The sequence below is a fragment of the Gymnodraco acuticeps genome, unplaced genomic scaffold, assembly GCF_902827175.1.
Source record: "Gymnodraco acuticeps unplaced genomic scaffold, fGymAcu1.1, whole genome shotgun sequence".
In the NCBI taxonomy this organism is placed as follows: domain Eukaryota; kingdom Metazoa; phylum Chordata; class Actinopteri; order Perciformes; family Bathydraconidae; genus Gymnodraco; species Gymnodraco acuticeps.
In genome coordinates this window covers 141551-163742 of record NW_022991979.1, presented here as the reverse complement: position 1 = coordinate 163742, position 22192 = coordinate 141551, and the positions used below count along the sequence as shown (strand labels likewise).

At 43.5% G+C, this 22192-nt stretch overlaps 1 protein-coding gene across 1 annotated transcript in view; it reads left to right on the top strand.

Moving 5' to 3' along the window:
- Nucleotides 1-561: 561 nt before the first annotated feature.
- ep300a (E1A binding protein p300 a) overlaps nucleotides 562-22192 on the top strand; it is a gene marked incomplete at its 5' end in the record, with an annotated part of 39052 nt that continues 17421 nt past the window's right edge. Inside the window, 11 exon segments of the mRNA XM_034201029.1 lie at nucleotides 562-636; nucleotides 984-1063; nucleotides 2126-2278; nucleotides 3334-3688; nucleotides 3691-3767; nucleotides 6643-7069; nucleotides 14745-14863; nucleotides 16070-16133; nucleotides 16303-16478; nucleotides 18755-18843; nucleotides 20328-20438. Of these exon segments, the coding sequence (XP_034056920.1) occupies nucleotides 562-636; nucleotides 984-1063; nucleotides 2126-2278; nucleotides 3334-3688; nucleotides 3691-3767; nucleotides 6643-7069; nucleotides 14745-14863; nucleotides 16070-16133; nucleotides 16303-16478; nucleotides 18755-18843; nucleotides 20328-20438 (1726 nt within the window).

Below are 22192 nucleotides of genomic sequence, written 5' to 3'. Positions count from 1 at the left end.
TATTGGACCTATGAGACATGCATGCTCACGATATGCCGGGAAGCACACATTCACGTGAATGATGATTTAATCCAGGGGAATGTGACGTTAGGACATTTAAGCATTGTTTTGTAACTCTTATCTTATCTTACCTCGTGCTTTGAGATTTTAAGCAAGCCATGATATGGGACTGCAGAAGTTGTCATCTTAATTCATATTTCTGCAGCATTAAGTGGAGTTTTAAGACTCATTGAAGTCAATTTTCACAACATAGGTTAAGATCCTGACACCTGATCTTAAATGTTACAGAATCAACGGTTTCCTCCGTTATTTTGACATGCTTTACACTTTTCTAACAATGTTGTCTCGCTGTCCTGACGGTCCCCTGAATACAGAAGCTTGTGCAGATTTGTTCACATCACATTTTACACACATTTTTAATTAAACTGTCCCACACGGCAGGCAGCATTCCAGAGTGGTACAAACCTCTCCACACATACTTGGTCGGGACATCTCCACCCCTCCTTCTCTCCAGATGACAACTTGATATTTAATTTTAAATCTCTTGTCTCTGTTTTTCAGACGGTCCGCTCCCTGACCCATCAATGGTTCGATCCCCTGGACCAAATCAGATGGTCAACAGAATGCAAGTCCCAGGTAAACAAACACAAGACATCATGACATATTAGTTAAATTCATCAGTTAATGGTCGGACTTAATATCTGATAAATGTCTCTGTTGGTTCAGCCGAAAAGACAGAAACATTTTTTTCACAGGAAATGTTTCCAAGGATATTATTGCCATGGTTTTTACACTGCATTGTGTTTAACACTTAACACCACGTAGTGTACATACTGTACAGCTCCATTTTAATAATACAAATGTTGCAATACAAACCACATTTCTGCACTTAGAGCCAGTTAGAAACAAAATACAATACAAGTGTGGTTTTCACATGAAATTGTTATTTTGTGTTGTTTCAATAACAATGTGTGTTTTCTCAGGAATGAATCAGTTCAGTCAGATGGGGATGCAGTCGATGGGCCAGAGGTCTCCTCTCCCCATGGGAGCGTCTGGCAACCAGGTCAGTCCTGAACACACACCTTTATCATATAGTTACGTTTTTAATGTGTCGATCAACACAATAAGGATGTCACTTAAGGAAGGTACGTTTATTTATATAGCACATTTTCAGACACAGAGGGTAATTCAAAGTGCTTTACATCAACATTAACACTTAATAGGCGCTTTCACCACCGGAGTACTTTCCCGTTTAGTTCCGATAGTTCCCTGGGATTTTGCGTTCACACCAAAAAAAGAACTTAGTTCATGAGAACTTTTCCCCCCTGCTAGAGAGCAGGTACTTTAGCCCAGCGCAGAAACCTAGAGAGACTAACTTATGGCAACACAAAATAAAACATGGGAGCGGTGGAGATGAGGAGGTGTCGGCGTTCTAGCGATTTACTCTGAAGGCTTCAGTAGAAGCTGCTGGGAGTCCCAGCAGCTTCTACTGAAGTCAGTCCCTAACTCCGGGGACTTCCGGCCGGGGACTTCGGGTGGCAGTATACGCCGTGAAGTGGTTTGCGGCCTGCCAGTAAACCCAAAGCAGAAGAAGAAGAAGAAGTGACGTCAGCGGCTTAATTTGCCTAATCCTCCCTCAGGGAACTTATCCGGTATGAACGCGATCGGCTCTTAGTTCCATGGGGGAACTAAGTACGGCAAAGTACTTGGTGTGAAAGCGGCTATAAAGAAGACAAAAGAAAGGAACTCAATAAATAAACACTATGGAATAACAGATTCTTAAGAACCATGCATAAAAGAGATGACTTCTGGGTAGGAAGCCAAAAAAAAGTACTGTTTTTAGCCTCGATTTAAAAAGAAACTCAGCGTTGGTGAAGACCTCAGGTTTTTCTGGAAGTTTGTTCCATTTAGGGGTTGCATAAAAACTAAAAGTTGACCTAAGTTGAAGTGTCTTTTCATACAGGTAGCTTCCAGGGTGTAATGTTCAAACATTTGTTGTATGTCAATCAAAATAAATGTTTGTTGTTACAAAGTAGGTTAGGAAAATGCCACTTTAACTAGTAACTATTGCATGCTAGAACAAAGTTGCATAGGCATTTTTAACCCCTGCCCTTTGATGTTCCAGATGGGAATGGTGGGACCACGGATGGGGCAGCCGAATGTGAACCAGCTGCAGAACCAGTATCTGACCCAGGGTCAGTTTCCTGGATCAGGACCAGGAGTCGGAGCAGCTCAGAGCGGGATGGCTCAACCTGGAGCTCAGGCAGGGCTGGGACAGGTGAGACGGCCTGAAGTCATTCACCTGTTAGTCAGAGAGTTATAATCAGGGGGGTGTGGCAAGGCGCACTCAGGATTAAGTCTTTTGTATAGGAAAGATTCTTAGGATACAGATGAACTAACAATCTCCATTTTTGTACATATATTGCATCATTTTTAGGTTAAAATATGATGTTGAATAGAAACAAATAAATGAAATGAGAAATTATTTTAATGAATGAAAAAAGGATGTTTAGACAGGGGGTCCGCGGGGTCTTAAAAAGTATTACAAGTTGATAAATCAATTTAGCGAAAATTAAGGCTATTAAAAAGTATTAAAGGGCATTTTCCAAGGTATGACATTTTGTAGCTTGTTTTCAATAAGTATATAAATGGTCCAAAGAGGTTGTATTCTACAGTCTGCCTGAATGTAATCATGGCGTAGGTGTGTAGTGTGATTCTGTGTAGTTTATTGATGGCATCCCGTTGGGTTTGACGTCATCTGAACAGGACATCGCACGCTCACTGCTTGATAGCGCAAAGGTCCGTTTACGCCGGTTGTTAAACAACATCGTTATGGGGAAATGCAAGTCTGCGTCCAAATGGTTGGAAGATAAGGAGGACTGTATATAGTCAATGTGAGGTAAAGTGTGTCGTCAAGGTAACCGGTTTGAACTCCAAGTGGCGATGAGGTCTTAAAATGTATGGAAAGGGTCTTAAAAAAGGTCTTAAAAGGTTTTAAATTCTACTTCAGGATTCCTGCATGTACCCTGTTAGAATACCCTAAAATATGAATCAAAATTTGAATCCGAGTCAATTCCTCCTTGTGACTTTAAATCGAATCTGTTGGCGCCCAGTATATTTGATTTTTACATAAAAATACTTCTAAAGTTACAGGATTGTAAATGCTTGTGTCAAATTTAAGTTTTTTGACCAATAAGGAACATGCAGTACAACAAACAACACAAATGGTTACTATTCCATCAGAGACCACCAGAAACGGGACTCGCTTGGATCTTTGTTGTTCTTAAACTATAACTTTTTTTGATTGACCGTCTTTCTTTGCACTCTCCCCAGACGCAGATGGGCACCCCGGTCTCGAGTCCTCTCGCTCAGCCCGGTTCAGTCGGGGGTCCCGGCAGCGTCTCCTCTGTGGGGCCTCTGGGTCCTCAGAGCGTCGGAGCGTCCTCCATGACTCCATCGAACTCAAACCAGCAGCCCAACTCCCTCCCTCACCTGGCAGCCATGCGCAGCTCGCCCTCCCCGGCCCACAGCCGCTCCCCCACTCCTCACCAGACACCCCCCAGACACCCCGGGTCCCAGACGCCGCCAGCCGCACACTCCCAACGCCCTGGGGCCCCCTTCAGCCCCCCCACAGAGCCAAGGCCCCGCCTCCAACAAGCCCCTCCAGCAGCAGCAGCACATGGGCTCCTCGGGCTCCACCACTCCCTCTCATCCGGGGTTTAGGATCCAGCTCAACGCCTCACGGGTCTCAGCTGCCACGCACTCCGGTCAGTGGGGTTTACACTTCCACATACTTATTTTTCTTCTTTAGATTCAAGATTCAAGGCTTTTATTGTCATGTGTGCATAGCTACAGTGTAGTTATGACAATGAACATCTTAGGTCACAGGCTCCTCCAACAGTGCAACATAATAAAACAGATAACAGTGCAAGTAAATAAAATGAAATAGAATATAGTAGAAATAGTGCAGAATAGTCTATATGCAAGTAATTGGAATATAAGTTGCAAACAGATGAATGTTATGGATGTTCTTTCAAAAGTCCAGGTGTTTAACGGTCTTATGTGGGATGAAGCTGTCCTTTAGTCTTGCTTGTAAAGCGCTTTGAGCACCAGGAAATAATAATAATAATGGGTTTCATTTATAAAGCACTTCATATTTGACTTCAAATCCCGAAGTGCTACAAGCATTGAGCATGGACAGTATAAAAACATTACACAACATGGTAGAATTAATAAAAAGCAAATAAAATAAAAGGGTGGAAATAAATAAAAGGTCTAGGGAAAGGCTCTTTTGAAGAGATGGGTTTTGAGGCCTTTTTTAAAAGCCTCCACGGTCTGTGGTGCTCGTGTGGTCGGGGAGAGCGTTCCACAGACTGGGAGCAGCCGAGCAGAAGGCCCGGTCTCCCATAGTACGGAGCTTAGTCCTGGGGGGTTTGAGGAAGTTGGAGTTGCTGGAGCGGTTGGTCCGCTATATAAATCACATGTATTATTATTATTATTCATACATTAAGACCAGTTTATTTTATCGCATAGATTCCAATAATTCTGTAGCAGACACTTTTAATCTGCACCCTGTCTTCCCATGGTAATGTGACTAATCAACACAATAAGTGAAATTGACTGACAGTGTTGCGGCCGTAAAACATTATGCAATATTAGTCTTTCGGGGAAATGTTTCCCCATTTAATGTATATCCACTAAAAGTGCCTTGTTTCTTGCCATCAAAAGTGTCTCACAACATTATTGAAAGGACCCTATAGAAAAAAGGAGGGTCGTTTCATTTTGCTTGCATTTTTGTAATTGTGGCTAACCCAAGTCTCGCTCTGAGGAGTCTCATTCTGTAATCTCCTGTTGCATCCACAATCTTGACATTGAAAATCTGTTAAAGGTCCCATGTCATGGCCATTTCCACTGATCATAGTTCCATTGTTGAGGTCGACTAGAATAGATTTAAATTGTGCAATTTTCCAAACTCACATTGGTTTCTCACAGCATCTCTGTAAACTACGTGTATTCACTGAATTTCACTCTCTGCCTTTAACGGCTCGTTGTAGCTCCAATAGCTCCAGCCCCCACCCTCCCTGTGAGCACAGTGTGCTCTGATTGGTCGGGACGCTGTGAATCGCGCTGTGAATCGCGCTGAGCTCCGTGGAGGTGTGGTTTCCTTGTTTAGCGAAACACAGCCAAACTCATCCTGAGCACACACAAAGTCACAGCCGAAGTAAAAACAATAAGTGTGGCTTGAGTATTGGAGGAAAGAAAAGGTTGATAAACGCTGTGAGAATGGGTCCGTGATCCCAACTGTCTGTTATCAGCCTGCAGCCAGGGAGGGAGTGTGTGGTGTGTGTGTGTGTGTGTGTGTTGTGTGTGTGTGTGGGTTGTGTGTGTGGTGTTGTGTGTGTGGTTGTTGGTGGTTGTGTGTTGTGTGTTGTTGTGTGTGGTGGTGTGTGTGTGGTTTGATGTGTGTGTGTGTGTGGTGTGTGTGTGTGTGTGTGTGTGTGTGGGTGGTGTAGTGTGTGGTGTGTGTGTGTGGGTGTGTGTGTGTGTGTGTGTGTGTGTGTGTGTGTGTGTGTTTGGTGTGTGTGTGTGTGGTGTGTGTGGTGTGTGGTGTGTGTGTGGTGTGTGTGTGTGTGAGTGTGTGTAATGTGTGTGTGTGTGTGTGTGTGTGTGTGTGTGTGTGTGTGTGTGTGTGTGTTGTGTGTGTGTGTGTGTGTGTGTGTGTGTGTGTGTGTGTGTGTGTGTGGTGTGTGTGTGTGTGTGTGTGGTGTGTGTGTGTGTGTGTGTGTGTGTGGTGTCCCTTTGGACCAAACAGCGGGGGCTTAACGTAACGGCTCCACGGATTGGTTCCGGGTAACGCATGACCGTATCACGTCATAGCTCTGGGCGCGGCTACTGGCCATTCCTACGTCAAAGTACCCAGGAAGTAAACAATGGACAATGACTTCTCTCCATCGAGGCGTTCTGGGGCAGCACAGACAGGTCTTCTCTGTGTTAGAGTTTTACTCGCTACAGGGTGTACTTTGAGGGTTTTGACTCTGCAGACCGTTTACATGCAGAACAACCTTCATAACAACAAGGGGACGGGTGATAACCGGAAAAGCATGACATGGGACCTTTTAAATAACGCTAACAAAGTTTTATTTCTCTGAAGGCTCCTTTGAACAATCTTGTAAAACGCTTATAATTCCAATCTGAGCCGGTCAATAGCAAACAAAGTCACATTTTTCGGACATACATTAAAGGTGTGCAGTTGCGCCAAATGATTACATTGCAGCCCAAATTGAGGATGTCCTCTGCAGGGTTGTCCTTCAATACTGGACTCATTATGACCCAACTTGACACAACTATACGATGATGACATGAAGATAAGATCATGTCAGGGTCACGTCAGGTCAAGGTTTCAAACCCTATTGATAAAAGGGTTATTTTAATCTGCTTTTTCCTCATATAGCACTTATCATGGGACTTAACATTTGACTGTATCCTCAGTTATGATCCAGCTTTATAATTTGTGTTAAAGTTTGTCCAATGCTTCACTTAACGTTAATCTACTTGTATCTTGTCAAAGCATCCTGTCCTTTAATATCTCTGATTCCCTGTTTCCATGCATCTGAGTTTTGATCCTATGTCTCCTCTCTCTAGTTGTCCCAGAAGGGTTCATTCCACGCAGACAATCAGGCGCTGACCCCGGCCTCCGTCAGCAGCTTGGACGCTTCCTCACAGCAGCCGCAGTCCAACGCTTCCACCGCCAACCACGACTCCAAGATGGAGATCAAGCAGCAGCAGGACGAGGAGGAGGAGGAGAGCGACAGTGGCAGCTGCTCCAAGGGAGGGAAGCTCAGCAACATGAAAACTGAGGAGAAGCCTGTGAAGCTGGAGGTGAAAAAGGAGGAGTGCTCCGGAGAGGGAGGCAAAGGGCTTCCCATGGAATCATCATCGACGACTAAAACGACGACGACGATGGTGAGCGTTAAGACGGAAGATAGGAAACCGGAAATAAAGACGGAGGTGAAGGATGAAGAGGAGACGTCGGATTCAGCTTCAGCTCAGACTGCAGCCAAAAAGAAGAGTGAGTTTCCCTTCTGAGCTAAAATGCAATTTTTAAACATCTCCTAGCACAGGGCTATGCAATTGGCGGCCCGTGGGCCAAATCCGTCCCGGGGTGATATTTACTGGCCCTTTGAGTATAATCTTAAAAGTAATCTACTTTTTTTGTTTTTTTAAAGAATTTGTTTTTTTAAGATTTTTTTTGGGGCCAGAGTGACTTTATTCCAGAGAGGGTGTTAAATTGAGGGATAGAGGGGAAGACATTGCCTGAAAACTTCGGCGAGCTCGGGTTTCAAATCCACCTACTAGCTACTGTAGAGACAACCCACCTACTAGCTACTGTAGTGACAACCCACCTACTAGCTACTGTAGTGACAACCCACCTACTAGCTACTGTAGTGACAACCCACCTACTAGCTACTGTAGAGACAACCCACCTACTAGCTACTGTAGTGACAACCCACCTACTAGCTACTGTAGTGACAACTCACCTACTAGCTACTGTAGTGACAACCCACCTACTAGCTACTGTAGTGACAACCCACCTACTAGCTACTGTAGTGACAACCCACCTACTAGCTACTGTAGTGACAACTCACCCACTAGCTACTGTAGTGACAACTCACCTACTAGCTACTGTAGTGACAACCCACCTACTAGCTACTGTAGTGACAACCCACCTACTAGGTACTATAGTGACAACCCACCTACTAGCTACTGTAGTGACAACCCACCTACTAGCTACTGTAGTGACAACCCCACCTACTAGGTACTATAGTGACAACCCACCTACTAGCTACTGTAGTGACAACCCACCTACTAGCTACTGTAGTGACAACCCACCTACTAGCTACTGTAGTGACAACCCACCTACTAGCTACTGTAGTGACAACCCACCTACTAGGTACTATAGTGACAACCCACCTACTAGCTACTGTAGTGACAACCCACCTACTAGCTACTGTAGTGACAACCCACCTACTAGCTACTGTAGTGACAACCCACCTACTAGCTACTGTAGAGACAACCCACCTACAAGCTACTGTAGTGACAACCCACCTACTAGCTACTGTAGTGACAACCCACCAACTAGCTACTGTAGTGACAACCCACCTACTAGCTACTGTAGTGACAACCCACCTACTAGCTACTGTAGAGACAACCCACCTACTAGCTACTGTAGTGACAACCCACCTACTAGCTACTGTAGTGACAACCCACCAACTAGCTACTGTAGTGACAACCCACCTACTAGCTACTATAGTGACAACCCACCTACTAGCTACTGTAGAGACAACCCACCTACTAGCTACTGTAGTGACAACCCACCTACTAGCTACTGTAGTGACAACCCACCTACTAGCTCCTGTAGTGACAACCCACCTACTAGCTACTGTAGTGACAACCCACCTACTAGCTACTGTAGTGACAACCCACCTACTAGCTACTGTAGTGACAACTCACCTACTAGCTACTGTAGTGACAACCCACCTACTAGCTACTGTAGAGACAACCCACCTACTAGCTACTGTAGAGACAACCCACCTACTAGCTACTGTAGTGACAACCCACCTACTAGCTACTGTAGTGACAACCCACCTACTAGCTCCTGTAGTGACAACCCACCTACTAGCTACTGTAGTGACAACCCACCTACTAGCTACTGTAGTGACAACCCACCTGCTAGCTACTGTAGTGACAACCCACCTACTAGCTACTGTAGTGACAACCCACCTACTAGCTACTGTAGTGACAACCCACCAACTAGCTCCTGTAGTGACAACCCACCTACTAGCTACTGTAGTGACAACCCACCAACTAGCTCCTGTAGTGACAACCCACCTACTAGCTCCTGTAGTGACAACCCACCTACTAGCTACTGTAGTGACAACCCACCTACTAGCTACTGTAGTGACAACTCACCTACTAGCTACTGTAGTGACAACTCACCTACTAGCTACTGTAGTGACAACCCACCTACTAGCTACTGTAGTGACAACCCACCTACTAGGTACTATAGTGACAACCCACCTACTAGCTACTGTAGTGACAACCCACCTACTAGCTACTGTAGTGACAACCCACCTACTAGGTACTATAGTGACAACCCACCTACTAGCTACTGTAGTGACAACCCACCTACTAGCTACTGTAGTGACAACCCACCTACTAGCTACTGTAGTGACAACCCACCCTACTAGGTACTATAGTGACAACCCACCTACTAGCTACTGTAGTGACAACCCACCTACTAGCTACTGTAGTGACAACCCACCTACTAGCTACTGTAGTGACAACCCACCTACTAGCTACTGTAGTGACAACCCACCTACTAGCTACTGTAGAGACAACCCACCTACTAGCTACTGTAGTGACAACCCACCTACTAGGTACTATAGTGACAACCCACCTACTAGCTACTGTAGAGACAACCCACCTACTAGCTACTGTAGTGACAACCCACCTACTAGCTACTGTAGTGACAACCCACCTACTAGCTCCTGTAGTGACAACCCACCTACTAGCTACTGTAGTGACAACCCACCTACTAGCTACTGTAGTGACAACCCACCTACTAGCTTACTGTAGTGACAACTCACCTACTAGCTACGTAGTGACAACCCACCTACTAGCTACTGTAGTGACAACCCACCTACTAGCTACTGTAGTGACAACCCACTACTAGCTACTGTAGAGACAACCCACCTACTAGCTACTGTAGTGACAACCCACCTACTAGCTCCTGTAGTGACAACCCACCTACTAGCTACTGTAGTGACAACCCACCTACTAGCTACTGTAGTGACAACCCACCTGCTAGCTACTGTAGTGACAACTCACCTACTAGCTACTGTAGTGACAACCCACCTACTAGCTACTGTAGTGACAACCCACCAACTAGCTCCTGTAGTGACAACCCACCTACTAGCTACTGTAGTGACAACCCACCAACTAGCTCCTGTAGTGACAACCCACCTACTAGCTCCTGTAGTGACAACCCACCAACTAGCTACTGTAGTGACAACCCACCTACTAGCTACTGTAGTGACAACCCACCAACTAGCTCCTGTAGTGACAACCCACCTACTAGCTACTGTAGTGACAACCCACCAACTAGCTCCTGTAGTGACAACCCACCTACTAGCTACTGTAGTGACAACCCACCTACTAGCTACTGTAGTGACAACCCACCTACTAGCTACTGTAGTGACAACCCACCTACTAGCTCCTGTAGTGACAACCCACCTACTAGCTACTGTAGTGACAACCCACCTACTAGCTACTGTAGAGACAACCCACCTACTAGCTACTGTAGTGACAACCCACCTACTAGGTACTGTAGTGACAACCCACCTACTAGCTACTGTAGTGACAACCCACCTACTAGCTCCTGTAGTGACAACCCACCTACTAGCTACTGTAGTGACAACCCACCTACTAGCTACTGTAGTGACAACCCACCTACTACTACTCCTGTAGTGACAACCCACCTACTAGCTACTGTAGTGACAACTCACCTACTAGCTACTGTAGTGACAACCCACCTACTAGCTACGGTAGTGACAACCCACCTACTAGCTACTGTAGAGACAACTCACCTACTAGCTACTGTAGAGACAACCCACCTACTAGCTACTGTAGTGACAACCCACCTACTAGCTACTGTAGTGACAACCCACCTACTAGCTACTGTAGAGACAACCCACCTACTAGCTACGGTAGAGACAACTCACCTACTAGTTACTGTAGAGACAACCCACCTACTAGCTACTGTAGTGACAACCCACCCACTAGCTACTGTAGTGACAACCCACCCACTAGCTACTGTAGTGACAACCCACCTACTAGCTACTGTAGTGACAACCCACCTACTAGCTACTGTAGAGACAACCCACCTACTAGCTACTGTAGAGACAACCCACCTACTAGCTACTGTAGTGACAACCCACCTACTAGCTACTGTAGTGACAACCCACCTACTAGCTACTGTAGTGACAACCCACCTACTAGCTACTGTAGAGACAACCCACCTACTAGCTACTGTAGAGACAACCCACCTACTAGCTACTGTAGTGACAACCCACCTACTAGCTACTGTAGAGACAACCCACCTACTAGCTACTGTAGTGACAACCCACCTACTAGCTACTGTAGTGACAACCCACCTACTAGCTACTGTAGTGACAACCCACCTACTAGCTACTGTAGAGACAACCCACCTACTAGCTACTGTAGTGACAACCCACCTACTAGCTCCTGTAGAGACAACCCACCTACTAGGTACTGTAGTGACAACCCACCTACTAGCTACTGTAGAGACAACCCACCTACTAGCTCCTGTAGTGACAACCCACCTACTAGCTCCTGTAGAGACAACCCACCTACTAGCTCCTGTAGTGACAACCCACCTACTAGCTACTGTAGAGACAACCCACCTACTAGCTACTGTAGCGACAACCCACCTACTAGCTACTGTAGAGACAACCCACCTACTAGCTCCTGTAGTGACAACCCACCTACTAGCTCCTGTAGAGACAACCCACCTACTAGGTACTGTAGTGACAACCCACCTACTAGCTACTGTAGAGACAACCCACCTACTAGCTCCTGTAGTGACAACCCACCTACTAGCTCCTGTAGAGACAACCCACCTACTAGGTACTGTAGTGACAACCCACCTACTAGCTACTGTAGTGACAACTCACCTACTAGCTCCTGTAGTGACAACCCACCTACTAGCTACTGTAGTGACAACCCACCTACTAGCTACTGTAGAGACAACTCAACTACTAGCTACTGTAGAGACAACCCACCTACTAGCTACTGTAGTGACAACCCACCTACTAGCTACTGTAGTGACAACTCACCTACTAGCTACTGTAGTGACAACCCACCTACTAGCTACTGTAGTGACAACCCACCTACTAGCTACTGTAGTGACAACTCACCTACTAGCTCCTGTAGTGACAACCCACCTACTAGCTACTGTAGTGACAACCCACCTACTAGCTACTGTAGAGACAACTCAACTACTAGCTACTGTAGAGACAACCCACCTACTAGCTCCTGTAGTGACAACCCACCTACTAGCTACTGTAGTGACAACCCACCTACTAGCTACTGTAGTGACAACCCACCTACTAGCTACTGTAGAGACAACCCACCTACTAGCTACTGTAGAGACAACCCACCTACTAGCTACTGTAGTGACAACCCACCTACTAGCTCCTGTAGTGACAACCCACCTACTAGCTACTGTAGAGACAACCCACCTACTAGCTACTGTAGTGACAACCCACCTACTAGCTACTGTAGAGACAACCCACCTACTAGCTACTGTAGTGACAACCCACCTAATAGCTACTGTAGTGACAAACTGTCATGTATTGCATCTCTGCGTGAATGATTAGATCATTTCACCTAAATTAAATCAAATGAAATGATGTTGATGGTTAAATTAGCTTCACATGTAGGCCTACTGAGTTCTGAACTTGCCATTTAGATCTCTAAAGGCCTTGGGGCTATGTTGTTTGATTTACTTAAACACAATACATGCACTCCACTATGCTGTTGTAGTATTTACTGTATCTGAAGCTCTTAATATGATTGCTCATATCTCAAGCCATCTTTTTCCCGGCGCCTTGCTTTGGATCATTTTCATCAACCGGCCCCATTCCAAACTAATTGAATAGCGCTGTTGTACAGGCTTCGATATGTGTTGCCCTGAGCTACAGTGTAGAAATGGCAGGGCTCGACATTATAAATGGCCCGCTGGCCCGGAAGCACTATTTAGACACCCCGGGCAGCATAACGTACTTTCCACTTGCCCGCTCGGGCCACTAAAAATATTGTTTAAAATTTTTTTTTTCCTGTGGTATTGGTATTTTAACTAGCAATTTTGTTAAATTGTTTCGTTAATTAACGCTACAACATAGCGTTTCGTGAGTCGCTTGTCGTTGTTGGGTGAAAAGCAAACAGCTGTTTGCTGCGGAGCACAGCGTGAGCAGGCTCCCGTGAGCGGGAGTGCGCTCCTTCACTACAGACTATCGCGCCACCTAACCATTCGCCAAAATGTTTTTAATACCAGCGGTAACCGGACAAGCGCCGGGCAAAAAACAATCTTCAAATAAAAGAAAGTCACCGGAGGAGTTAAAGGAGAGTGACAGGGAGCATGAGAAGAAGAGGGAGAGAAAGTTTCAGCTTGATCGATGGAGTTGGCTTCTAGTGGTGCAGTGACGCGTCCTAAAACCCTTTTATAATCTATCGTTTAGATTTATGATTAGAAAATTATAAAAGTAGGAGACATGTGGAGATTATCCGGCTGAACAAAACGTGCATTTATCAAACAGGTTTGTTTTCCACAGACCTTATTTCCAGCTATTTTCCAAAACCCTGTGGAGAAATCCCATTGCTCTTTTGTCGAGGGAACCAGCAGCTTACTTCCTGGTTTTAGGACACGTCACTGCACCTCTCAATATGATGCCAATATAAACAAGGTCTTCTGTCGGCTCTGTACATCAATGCCGACCTATGCTGACAAGTAAGTGAAGAGTAGACAATATAAAGTTATTGGCTATAGGGAAATGTCCCAGCAGTTTAGGATAATGAAGGATCTAATCTAATATAGCCATTACATTTCTAACTCCTGATGACAGGAAGGCAGAAAGTGCATTATACAAATAATAATACTCATAATAATAGCAGACATTTTTTAACAATGACCACAATATCATTATTTTAATAAACCAAATATGAACAATTGAGGAAAATGAGGAAGAACTGATTGTTCAAATGTTGTAGGGAAACTTCTGTAGCAATGGAGAGTCAGGACTCAGAGACACACGGGACGAGCAGGAGTTCTGATGTCAAACACTGGCAGTTTATTGCAAGCGTCGGCCGGAGAATTCATATCACAAATCACAGCAGCAGAAAGTTCTGACTGCACCGGTGGGTTGCCATGTCAATTCTGAATCCCTTCTCATCTTGGCAGACCTTTAATTCGCTTCACTCAGTCAACTCACATATTGGGGGAAGGTGTAGTGACCACCTGGAGGTACTGAATTACTTACTTGACTTTATGGCTCTTGTGACCGAGAGTTGACCGGTCATAAAACTCATACTGTCAGTAATAGGTGAAACTTCCCATTCCTTAAGACAGATAACAGACGTCGGCTTCTTCGTAAACGTCAACAGGCCGAAAGGTCAGAAATCTTAAGTAAAGACAAAATTAATCCCTCACAGTAGTAATGTAGTTAGTGCATAAATTACTATTGCAACAAATGTGTTAATTTTCTTCATTATAAGTCGATTTTTTTTGGACGAATGCCAGTGGTTACAATGGTGGGGCCAGTGACAATACAATTCCACCGGCTCGGAGGGCCAGTGGCTTTTTACCCTTAATGTCTACCCCTGAATGGTAGTGAAAATCTTCTGACCTGAGCTTCTCCCACATATATAACATATATCATAAAATACAAAAACATAAAATAGTGCAAAAAGATACATGTAAATAGAATATGATATGTACAAGAACAGAATATTAAATAATGTACATTAAGATCAAATCAAATACGGTTTATTGCAGTGATAACTATTTATATATAAATAAGTAGGTTTTAAGAGGGGGAAGCGAAGCAGGGAAACGTTTTCTGATTTCTCTTTAATCTAATTCTTCTCCTAATCTCTCTTACCTCCAGTCTTTAAGCCAGAGGAGCTCCGCCAGGCTCTGATGCCGACGCTGGAGTCTCTGTACCGACAGGATCCAGAGTCTCTGCCCTTCAGGATGCCTGTGGACCCTCTGCTGCTCTGCATACCTGTACGTATCCCTTGCTGGACCTCAGATTAATTATATTCCTTGTGTATAAACTGCTCTGTCCCTGTGCATGTGTGGTCTGCTGCTCACGTGCTTAGTTGTTTTACAGGGTGTCCGCGGGGTCTTAAAAAGTATTACAAGTTGATCAATCAATGTAGCGAAAATGAAAGCTATTAAAAAGTATTAAATGGCATTTTCCAAGGTATTACATTTTGTAGCTTGTTTCCAATAAGTATATAAATGGTCCAAAGAGGTTGTGTTCTACAGTGTGCCTGAATGTAATCATTGCGTAGGTGTGTAGTGATTCTGTGTAGTTTATTGATGGCATCCCGTTGGGTTTGACGTCATCTGAACAGGACATCGCACGCTCACTGCTTGATAGCGCACGAAAGGTCCGTTTACGCCGGTTGCTAAGCAACATCGTTATGGGGAAATGCAAGTCTGCGTCCAAATGGTTGGAAGATAAGGAGGAAGGACAATCAATACTGAATATAGTGAATGTGAGGTAAAGTGTGTCGCCAAGGTAACCGGTTAGAACTCCAAGTGGCGATGAGGTCTTAAAATGTATGGAAAGGGTCTTAAAAAAGGTCTTAAAATGTATTACATTCAACTTCAGGATTCCTGCACATACCCTGGAACTGTAATTGACAAACATCTTTATAACTTGTCTTTCACCGCATGTTGAAATTCAATTGTACATTGACTGATTACATAGTTATAAAGAACTGCGCCAAGTTACAGGACCTCACTCTAACAAATCTCAAAAAAGTAATCTTCTAGGTCCTGTGTGTGTGTGTGTGTGTGTGTGTGTGTGTGTGTGTGTGTGTGTGTGTGTGTGTGTGTGTGTGTGTGTGTGTGTGTGTGTGTGTGTGTGTGGTGTGTGTGTGTGTGTGTGTGTGTGTGTGTGTGTGTGTGTGTGTGTGTGTGTGTGTGTGTGTGTGTGTGTGTGTGTGTGTGTGTGTGTGTGTGTGTGTGTGTGTGTGTGTGTGTGTGTGTGTGTGTGTGTGTGTGTGTGTGTGTGTGTGTGTGTGTGTGTGTGTGTGTTGTGTGTGTGTGTGTGTGTGTGTGTGTGTGTGTGTGTGTGTGTGTGTGTGTGTGTGTGTGTGTGTGTGTGTGTGTGTGTGTGTGTGTGTGTGTGTGTGTGTGTGTGTGTGTGTTGTGGTGTGGTGTGTTCAATTTAATCACATGGCACTTTGTTGTGTCTTGCAGGACTACTTTGATATTGTGAAGAATCCCATGGACTTATCTACTATCAAGCGGAAACTGGATACAGGTTAGTACTTACTGGAAACAAAATAGACATCAAATATGAAAAGATAAATCAAATTGTGGATACATTTGGTGAAGTGATATGGAGTTAAAATATAATTTAAAATATAATTTAATGCTGTGTTAAAAAATAAGTGTTTTCTCTGACATGATCTTTTGTTTTTGTGTCGCAGGTCAGTACCAGGAGCCGTGGCAGTACGTAGACGACATCTGGGTGATGTTCAACAACGCCTGGCTCTACAACCGCAAAACATCTCGAGTCTACAAGTACTGCTCCAAGCTGGCCGAGGTGTTCGAGCAGGAGATCGACCCGGTGATGCAGAGCCTCGGATACTGCTGCGGGAGGAAGGTGAGGCGGGAGAGAAGGAGGGAGGACTGGAGGGAAATGTGTGTTAGGGAGGCGCAGTAATTATACAAATCAAGGAGAAAGTATGGAAATTGGAGTTAACCAGTTCAGGCCTCAGGCTCGAAAATGACATTCCCAGAACAAATGACTATATCTTCACTTCTAAAAGGGGTAAATTAATAATCTTTTTTCTCAAAGCAAGGATAAACCTGTGAGTTGGATGTAGAAAAGTCAGAATCAATATAGATGTTTTTTATTTTAAAGTAAATTCAGATTGAACATAGTAAAACAATGTAAATTATAGTGTCCGTCCAAAAAAAACACATTACTTATAGTGAAAACCACCCTTGAATGATGGGATAGTAGATTAAAAGCTTTAGGAATCCAAACTATAACATATAATAAGTACCCTGTATCAAGATTGATGCAAAACAAGTGAAATTTGACCTTTTTAGAGAGGTTTAGCAAAAAAAACACTTCTGGGGTCATTTGGCTACTTTGCTTTGTCTCATTGTCAGGAGTAACCTTTCAGCTAACCTCTCATTATTAAAGGCCAATCACTTTTGTTATTTGTCTGCTAAAACCAAGAATAGCAAAGTCTAATAAGAGCTGAAATGTGATATGGCGTTGGAATGCCAAAAGCCAAATTTAGCATCGAACACACTTCGCTGCTTCCACTTTCAGACGTGAACGATTGGGAGTCAATTTCTGACACACACACACACATTCTCAGCGTAAATAACTCACAGGAATTTCTGTTCACCTCGAGGGAAGATTACATGCCGAGCATCAGGATAAACTACCAAGATTTAGCTTCAAAATGGATTCATCTGCCGAACATTTTAATCAATTAATTTGTCTATAAAATGTATAAAAATTGTGAAAAGAGTTCATCCCAGTTCACAAAGACCAACATTATGGCTTTAAATGTCTTGTTTTGTCAATACGGACGTCAGTTAAGTATGATATAGAACAAAGATAAGTAGGAAATCTCCACATTTATCTCCATAAAACTGTCATTTTTGCACAAATATGTTAAGCTTCATAACTCATAGTTTATCAGAAAAGTTGCCGATTTATTTTTCTGTTGATCAACTAATGAATTAGCCGACTAACCGTTGCAGCTCAATCTAAATAAAACCGTCTTTCAACGTACTCAAACTTTATCTGAAGTTCAAAATAGTGAGAAGTGTTCATCCAAGTTCACTAAGAACAAGGTGATCGCTTTAAATGTCTTGTTCTGTCAGTAAAAAGCCTTAAAATGTGTCAGTTAAATATGATAAGCAGGAAATCTCCACATTTATCTCCATTTTTGCACAAATATGTTTAACTTTCCAACTGATAGATTATCAAAAGAGTTGCGGATTCTTTTTTCTGTTGATCCTCTAGAGCAGGGGGGTCAAACTCAAATACACAGTGGGCCAAAATTAAAAAATGGGTACTCGTCGAGGGCCGGACTGGTTCAATGTTTATTGCAGAACTTATTGAAATGAACTTATTGCACATATTAAACCTGGAACTAACAAAGCTTCAATGATTGCCTATAAAAACAACATTAAACATTAAATAATCAGTTGCATTCATTTCTTATGGCTCTATCTGCAGCTTTTCCAGAGTCATTTCTTATGATTACATTTTCCCACAGGCCAACAACAGCTTCAACAAAACTATTCCCCTCAAAGAGAAAACCAAACATGCCCTGTTGTCCTGAGAGAGAAAGTGCAGAAGGAAACATCCATTGAACTCAGTGTGCTGCTCTGTGATGCTAGCTCAGATACTTGGCATCTCATCTTGGGTGCAAGGTCATCAATGTTTGGGCTCAGGCTCTGAGCGGAGGAGACCCTCAGGATGGAGTGAAGGTGTGCGTGCAATATACCGGCGGGCCAGATCTAATAGTGATTAGAAATGATCCTGCGGGCCGAAATTAAATCCACCATGGGCCTGATTTGGCCCCCGGGCCTTGAGTTTGACACATGTGTTTTAATAAAGCAATTATTATTATAGAATACTATATTGTACAACTGTCCCTTTTTATAAAGTGGCCAATTGGTGTATGCACTGTATATGAATATGTAATATACAAGAGCTGTGAGGTTATGAAAAAGCTTGGAAATGCACCTCGAAAATGGTTGAAAAAGTGCTTAAGTTTGACGTAAAACCTTGTCTTTTTCATATTGTGTGTGTTGCCAATTGAGCTGAGGTGGCTGTAAGTTAAAAGTGTTAATGTTCAAGAGATTAACAATTTATTTATCCTGTTTTGTTTTGTTTCTGTCCCTCAGCTGGAGTTCTCCCCTCAGACACTTTGCTGCTACGGAAAGCAGCTGTGCACTATTCCCAGAGACGCTGCTTACTTCAGCTACCAGAACAGGTATGAAAGGCAACGTAATGAAGGGTGGAAACGGCTAATATGGAAGCATGTTTGAATAAAAGAGGAAATGATAATGATATGAGAGATGCATTGGGTGTTCATCGGATTAACTCTGTGTCCCCGAACGCTTCCCTTCACTTCATGTTTGCCTGTTTTTAGACCTCCATGTGGTGCCTAATGGCATTTTAACAATGGGTCCTCTCTTCTCACATTCCTTAAGTTGTTCTTGGTGTCTTAAAGCTAATCTATAAACAACACCTCAGCACAGAATGTTTGAAAAAGTTGAATTTGAACTCACTTAGTGCACAGTGAATGGAATTTGTATCGTAGGAATAAGGCAAAAGTCTTAAAGGGACAGCACCTAAAATAAAAATAAAAAACACACCTTTTCTTTTTGGTCTTACTTGTAGTTCGTTTGATCAATTTAGATATTTTTGGTGTGAGTTGCTGAGTCTCGTCTCTTAAAGATAAATGAACTAGAAGGCACTTTGCACGTGGTTCTTTATTATAATTAAAATAAAGCTTCGCAACAATTGAATTACACAGACATTGCTCGTATGGATATAAACGGTAATGACACGGCAGAAAAGCCACGAGTCACCTTCCCTTCAGGCCTTACCTAAGCCCACCTGTAGCCGGTTATACAACGTTATAACAGGCCATCATGTTCATTTACCTCTGGGAGGCCGAAAAACCTTATCTCAAATCAATATTTTATTATTGCAGCAGTCGACGAATCACACCAAAACTATCTCGATTGATAAACATCACTACCGGGTAAGAGGAAAACTATTTTAAATCCGTCCCTTGAGTTATTTTTAACACTCTTTCAACGTTATTTTTTATCATCCCGTCAAGTTTTGTACACGTTTATGAGTTGAATGTGAAAGGACCAACGTTAAAATGCTTGAATGAGTGAACAGCAGCTGTCTTTATTCACCTGTTCACACCTGTCTAGTGTCTGCATACCTGCCTCCCTGCTGTGTTAGCTAATGCTGCTACAATTACCTCGTTCTGTGTTTAGCTAATGCTGCTAACGTTTAGCCCCTTCTGTGTTTAGCTAATGCTGCTAACGTTTAGTTCCTGTTTAGCTGCTTTTTGTTGCTGTTCATCCGTCTCATGTCCAAATTGCTAATCTTTGCTCCTCGGCTTTCTGCTGTGTGCTTCATTCCTCCTGTGTGTGTGTGTGTGTGTGTGTGTGTGTGTGTGTGTGTGTGTGTGTGTGTGTGTGTGTGTGTGTGTGTGTGTGTGTGTGTGTGTGTGTGTGTGTCCTACCTCTCCATGGCTGTGGTGTCAACATTGGCTTGCTTTTGCCTTGAACAACCATACACTCCCTCCTCACCCTCTCAAAAATCTGGCTGTTTTTGATGACGACTTCCTGCTGTCCTGCGCTCCCACTTCCTGTTGTGGCATCCTTCCCTTTGCCATGCCCTCCCTCCCTCCCACCGTCTGTGATTGACTGATTGCTACGGGACACGGTGTAGATCAAAAACATTTGGGCTTATTGCTAACAGGTACCACTTCTGTGAGAAATGCTTCAATGAGATCCAGGGGGACACGGTTTCCCTCGGCGACGATCCCACCCAGCCTCAGACGTGAGTATTAGAGTTTATAACAGAACGCTTTGTCCCATGATACCGAGGGGCACCTTCTTCCTCCTTACAGATACTACTTCTTTGCATTAGTGCTACAATAGGCGCGTTCACACCAGAGTACTTTCCCCCGTACTTCTCTCGTTTAGTTCCGTTAGTACCCCTTATGTCGCGTTCACACCAAAAAGAGTACTTAGTGCCGGGAACTTTTACCCCCATTTTTAGTGCCTGCTGAGAGGTGGTACTCTCTTGGGGGAAAAAAAGTGCCCCAGTTATGATTGGCTGGGCGAATTGCAAACCACGCCCCGTAAAACTCGGAAATGTTTTGTCGAGCCGCCATTTTATTATCCTCGCATTAGCATTATTAGCATTAGCATTCTCCCAGCACACAAACGCAGAGAGACTAACTTATGGCAATTTACTCGGAAGCCAGTCCCCAACTCCGGGGACTTTCGGCTGGGGACTTCCGGCCGGGGACTTCGGGTGGCAGTATACGCCGTGAAGTTGTTTGCGGCCTGCCAGTAAACCCAAAGCAGAAGACGAAGTGACGTCAGCGGCTCATTTGCGTAATCTTCCCTCAGGGAACTTATTCCGGTGTGAACGCGATCTGCTCTTAGTTCCATAGGGGAACTAAGTTCTGGGAACTAAGTACGGCAAAATACTTGGTGTGAACGCGGCTAATGTTGTGTCATGCTATAGAAATATATATATATTTGCTTAACTGGTGTTTTGTCACAGTATTTAGCAAATACATGACTAAGGTATTAGTGAATCAATTAATTAGTGGGCTGATGAGATGATCAATACTGTCGAATGTGTTTTTTATGTGTTTTAAATTCAGAACAATCTTAATCAAGACAGTGCAATCCCACATGCAGAGTGACAAACATAAGTTATTTTACCTTAAACTTTTAAGCGAAATAGTCCTTGACCCTTAGTATTTTTCGTTATCGTAAATTTGGTCTTAGATTTCGTTCTGTGTGGTATTTTTCAAAAGTCTTAAATCTAACTTGCTTCCACTGTTGTATCTTCCAATTAATCCTTGAATTAAATCCTCAATTTGAATTTGAATAATACAAGTATTTATGGTATTAAGTGAGTTATTCTTAACTTTCTTTAATTAATAGAATTTGCCAGTGATTTCAACAGAAATACCCATAAACTAGATGAAAAATATGCATAGAATTTTTGTATTATGCTTACATATATTACATTACATTTAGCTGACGCTTTTTTTTCCAAAGCGACTTACAATAAGTGCATTCGACCAAGAAGATACAAACTTGAAGAAAACAGAATCATATAAGTACATCAGGTTTCATAGAGCCAAAACATTTCAAGTGCTACTCAACAGGCTTTAGATAAGCCAGTGCTTTGTTAGTATATAAGTGCTTTGTTAGTATATGAGTGCTTTGTTAGTATATAAGTGCTTTGTTAGTATATAAGTGCTTAGTTAGTATATAAGTGGTTAGTATATAAGTGCTTTGTTAGTATATGAGTGCTTTGTAACGGCCCGTCCACACAGCGGCGTGCGTTGAAGCTTCCAACGCTTCTGCCCATTCACTTTGAATGGGGTGACGTCACTTTTAGCCGAACTGCATCGTGGGAAGCGACGTGGAGCGTTGCTGGCGTTGCTCGCGGCAAAAGTTGAGCAATGTTCAACTTTTGACGCCTCGCCAATCGAATCATATGCCAGTACAAGCTCTATCCAATCAAACCGCTGCTTGTGTGTCAGGGGCGGGAGATTCATGTGATTG